The sequence below is a fragment of the Oncorhynchus masou genome, chromosome 5 (assembly GCF_036934945.1).
Source record: "Oncorhynchus masou masou isolate Uvic2021 chromosome 5, UVic_Omas_1.1, whole genome shotgun sequence".
NCBI lineage: Eukaryota > Metazoa > Chordata > Actinopteri > Salmoniformes > Salmonidae > Oncorhynchus > Oncorhynchus masou.
Window position 1 is genome coordinate 16,525,536 of NC_088216.1, and position 5,000 is coordinate 16,530,535.

At 42.2% G+C, this 5,000-nt stretch overlaps 1 protein-coding gene across 3 annotated transcripts; it reads left to right on the forward strand.

Annotated features, from left to right (window-relative positions):
• The first annotated feature begins 13 nt into the window (after window positions 1-13).
• Window positions 14-2,836, forward strand: LOC135534864 (dynein axonemal light chain 4). 3 transcript variants are annotated; one of them, XM_064961680.1, is made up of 4 exons: window positions 14-106; window positions 1,527-1,610; window positions 1,759-1,842; window positions 2,001-2,836. In XM_064961680.1, the coding sequence occupies exons 2-4, from the start codon at window positions 1,539-1,541 to the stop codon at window positions 2,163-2,165; spliced, it is 321 nt and encodes a 106-aa protein (XP_064817752.1). In that variant the 5' UTR covers window positions 14-106; window positions 1,527-1,538; the 3' UTR covers window positions 2,166-2,836. The 3 variants fall into 3 exon arrangements, with proteins under 3 accessions (XP_064817752.1, XP_064817758.1, XP_064817764.1); XM_064961686.1 differs by lacking the exon at window positions 14-106 and adding an exon at window positions 113-1,002; XM_064961692.1 differs by lacking the exon at window positions 14-106 and adding an exon at window positions 113-945.
• Window positions 2,837-5,000: the final 2,164 nt, after the last annotated feature.

Genomic DNA, 5,000 nt, shown 5'->3' on the forward strand with positions numbered 1-5,000 from the left:
TGTTTTTAATGTTCCTGTTGAAGGGATCCGTTTGTTGCTATGGTTGAAAATGTCTCCTTAACAACCGGACTAAAAGTGGAGTAAACTTCGGTTGTATTACCAAACGGTACGTAAGTACCTTTCTAAAAACGTATCTCTACAATAAAATCACATAAATTACAACGGGCAAGTAAGAATTCAAGTTATTGTGGAAGTGAAACAACAGCATGTAGTCGGCTATTGCTAGCTAGCCAAATTGCTAACGTTAGCCTGCTAGCTACCCAACAAAAACAAAGCTACCAGTAACGTTACATAAAGAAAACAAAAAAAAACATGTTAAGCAAACTTTGGCAAGCAACATAGCTACGCATTTAACTTTAGCACACGTTCTCATCCATGCACAGGGTAGGTTGACGTAACGTACCAATAGTTAATCAGTAACGTTAGCTTTACTATATCTCTTTGGACACTGTTAACTAACCTCCAGACGAGCTTCAATGCCATACAACTCTCCTTCCGTGGCCTCCAACTGCTCTTAAACGCAAGTACAACTAAATGCATGCTCTTCAACCGATCGCTGTCCGCCTGACTAGCATCACTACTCTGGATGGTTCTAACCTAGAATATGTGGACAACTACGAATCCCAAGGTGTCTGGTTAGACTGTAAACTCTCCTTCCAGACTCACATTAAGCATCTCCAATCCAAAATGAATTCTAGAATTGGCTTCATACCCTCTTAAAACTGACCATCCTACCGATCCTCGTCTTCGGTGATGTCATCTATAAAATTGCCTCCAACACTCTACTCAACAAACTGGATGCAGTCTATCACAGTGCCATACGTTTTGTCACCAAAGCCCCATACACTACCCACCATTGTGACCTGTACGCCCTCGTTGGCTGGCCCTCGCCTCATACTCGTCGCCAAACCCACTGGCTCCAGGTCATCTACAAGTCTTTGCTAGGTAAAGGCCCACCTTATCTCAGCTCACTGGTCACCATAGCAGCACGCGCTCCAGCAGGTATATCTCTGCACCTGTACATAGCCCATCTGTAAACAGCCCATCTATCTACCTACCTCATCCCCATACTGTATTTATTTATTTATTTATATTGCTCCTTGCACCCCAGTATCTCTACTTGCACATTCATCTTCTGCACATCTACCATTCCAGTGTTTAATTGCTATATTGTAATTACTTTGCCACCATGGCCTATTTATTGCCTTAACTCCCTTATCTTACCTCATTTGCACTCACTGTATATAGACTTTTTGTTTTCTTTTGTTCTACTGTATTATTGACTATGTTTTGTTTATTCCATGTGTAACTCTGTGTTGTTGTATGTGTCGAATTGCTATGCTTTATCTTGGCCAGGTCACAGTTGCAAATAAGAACTTGTTCTCAACTAGCCTACCTGGTTAAATAAAGGTGAAATAAAATAAATATAGGTAGCTAGCGAAGTTAGCATGCTACAAAGTTACTGATTCGTTTAGCTAGCTATGAAGAAACTAGTTAAGCCTTAACCAGTGTCTCTGTGTTTGTAGCGGTGGGGTGGAATGGCAGAGACAGCAGAGAGTAAGAAAGAAGAGGCAGACTACAAAAGGCTGCACAGCTTTCCTCTTATCAGGGTGAGGTGTGTGTGTGTGTGTGTGTGTGTGTGTGTGTGTGTGTGTGTGTGTGTGTGTGTGTGTGTGAGAGAGATCAGGGTAAGGTGTGTGTGTGTGTGTGTGAGATCAGGGTAAGGTGTGTGTGATGACATGTTGTTTCCCTCCGCAGCACACAGACATGCCAGAGGAGATGAGAGTGGAGACCATGGAGCTCTGTGTCACAGCCTGCGAGAAGTTCGCCACCAACAATGAGGTGTGTGTGTAAAATGCAGAGCTATGACACCTGGAAAGTTTGTTTGGATATGACTAGCAACATGACATCAATACCTATGGTGAGTTACTGTACTTGACAAATCTCTCTCTCTCCCCCTTTTCACTCCCCCCCACCCCCACTCCACCTCCCTCTCTCAGAGTGCAGCGAAGATGATCAAGGAGTCCATGGATAAGAAGTTTGGCAGCTCGTGGCACGTGGTCATCGGTGAGGGCTTTGGCTTCGAGGTGACACACGAGGTCAAGAACCTGCTCTACATGTTCTTTGGAGGAAGCCTGGCCGTGTGTGTCTGGAAGTGCTCCTAGCATCAACAACCAAATTAGATCTATAGATCTGTCTGTCCATCTACACTATATATACACACACAAAGGTATAGTGGATTTGGCTATTTCAGCCACACCCGCTGACAGGTGTATAAAATCGAGCACACAGCCATGCAATCTCTATAGACAAGCATTGGCAGTAGAATGGCCTCACTGAAGAGCTCAGTGACTTTCAATGTGGCACCATCATAGGATGCCACCTTTCCAACAATTTTGTTGGAAAGTCAGTTTGTAAAATGTCTGCCCTGCGAGAGCTGGCCTGGTCAACTGTAAGTGCTGTTATAGTGAAGTGGAAACGTCTAGCAGCAACAATGGCTCAGCCGCGAAGTGGTAGGCCACACAAGCTCACAGAACAGGACCGCTGATGCGCTTAGCATGTACAAATGGTCTGTCCTCAGTTGCAACACTCACTACTATCTATCTGTCCATGGATCATCTCTCTCTGTCAGTTAGCTTTCTCTTTCTTATTCTCTCCCGTCTGAATTGAGTTACTGTATCCTGTCCAATTGGACTTGTTCTTAAAATGCTGTGTGTGAATTCACTTCGACACAAATGAAATGCAGCCAGCGTCTCCAATGTGTGTGTGTGTGTGTGTGTGTGTGTGTGTGTGTGTGTGTGTGTGTGTGTGTGTGTGTGTGTGTGTGTGTGACACACATCTCATTCATTCCATTCAATATGTTTTAGTATTTTATAATTGTAAGTATGTGTAAATACTTTGCCGATTGGATTTTTAAAATATTTTTCTGTTTTTTACAGATACAGTACATACAACTGTTGTTGACAAACAATTTGTTGTTTGACACACATCTCATTCATTCCATTCAATATGTTTTAGTATTTTATAATTGTAAGTATGTGTAAATACTTTGCCGATTGGATTTTTAAAATATTTTTCTGTTTTTTACAGATACAGTACATACAACTGTTGTTGACAAACAATTTGTTAGTATTTGTAGCTGACAGGTTGATACTGGCAATGTGATTGATTTTCTGTTTGAAATGAACTGATTGTGAAATAAAACCTGAATTGTACTGAGAAACATACTCACTATGAGTGTTACTGTCTAGTTGTCTGTGTAGTAGAGCCTCTCTTTCACATCTTTCTCTATCTGATAACTCTCTTCTTTCTATCTTCTTTAAATGGTACATAGAGAGGGGGGGTAACCAATTTTGAGTAGGGGAGACAGAGACTTGATGATTTGTTTTGTGGAAGACATGTTCTTGTGATTACAGAATATCCTAACACTCATTGGTTACTAGAGACCTGGTTGGTTTCTATAGGGACATGGTTACATGGGGATAGAATATGGTTTCTTTTGGGACATGGTTACATGGGGATAGAATATGGTTGCTATAGGGACATGGTTACATGGGGATAGAATATGGTTGCTATAGGGACATGGTTACATGGGGATAGAATATGGTTGCTATAGGGACATGGTTACATGGGGATAGAATATGGTTGCTATAGGGACATGGTTACATGGGGATAGGGAATATGGATGCTATAGGGACATGGTTACATGGGGATAGAATATGGTTGCTATAGGGACATGGTTACATGGGGATAGAATATGGTTGCTATAGGGACATGGTTACATGGGGATAGAATATGGTTGCTATAGGGACATGGTTACATGGGGATAGAATATGGCTGCTATAGGGACATGGTTACATGGGGATAGAATATGGATGCTATAGGGACATGGTTACATGGGGATAGAATATGGATGCTATAGGGACATGGTTACATGGGGATAGAATATGGTTGCTATAGGGACATGGTTACATGGGGATAGAATATGGCTGCTATAGGGACATGGTTACATGGGGATAGAATATGGTTGCTATAGGGACATGGTTACATGGGGATAGAATATGGCTGCTATAGGGACATGGTTACATGGGGATAGAATATGGTTGCTATAGGGACATGGTTACATGGGGATAGAATATGGTTGCTATAGGGACATGGTTACATGGGGATAGAATATGGTTGCTATTGGCAGCAGCTTGAGAAAGGACTGACTTTTTTGCCCTCAGAACAGCCTCAGTTCGTCAGGACATGGACTCTACAAGGTGTTGACAGCATTCCACAGGGATGCTGGCCCATGTTGACTCCAATACTTTTCCCAGTTGTGTCAAGTTGGCTGGATGTCCTTTGGGTGGTGGACCATTCTTGATACACACAAGAAACTGTTGAGTGTGAAAAACCCAGCAGCGTTGCGGTTCTTGACACAAACCAGTGCACCTGGCACTTACTACCATACCCAGTTCAAAGGCACTTCCATGTCTTGTCCATTCACCCTCTGAAAGGCATACATACACAATCCATGTCTCAATGTTTAAAAATCCTTCTTAAACACTGATTGAAGTGGATTTAACAATTGACATCAATAAGGGATCATAGCTTCCACCTGGATTTACCTGGTCAGTCTGTCAGGGAAAGAGCAGGTGTTCATAATATTTTATCCACTCAGTGTATATAGGGGATAGAAGTCATTTTCTTTATGGTTGGATATCAGGGAGACATATATGACTAAATCATTTATCTGAAAATAAACTATAGGGGGGTGAGAATGCAAGATTTTGACAGGAGGGGAAAGTAACACAATTTTGACGAGGGAAAATACAAGGATTTTGACAGAGAAAGAAAGCAGGATTAGTGAAAGGAGGGAAAAGAACGAGGGAGATTTTGGCAGAGGAGGGGAAAGCGAGAGAGGGACAGATTTAGTTGTTGACAGATTATTACACGGGTAGTGTGTGTTGCAATCTGGACAGAAGCAGCTGCTTACTCAAAGACTGACCTCTGATCAG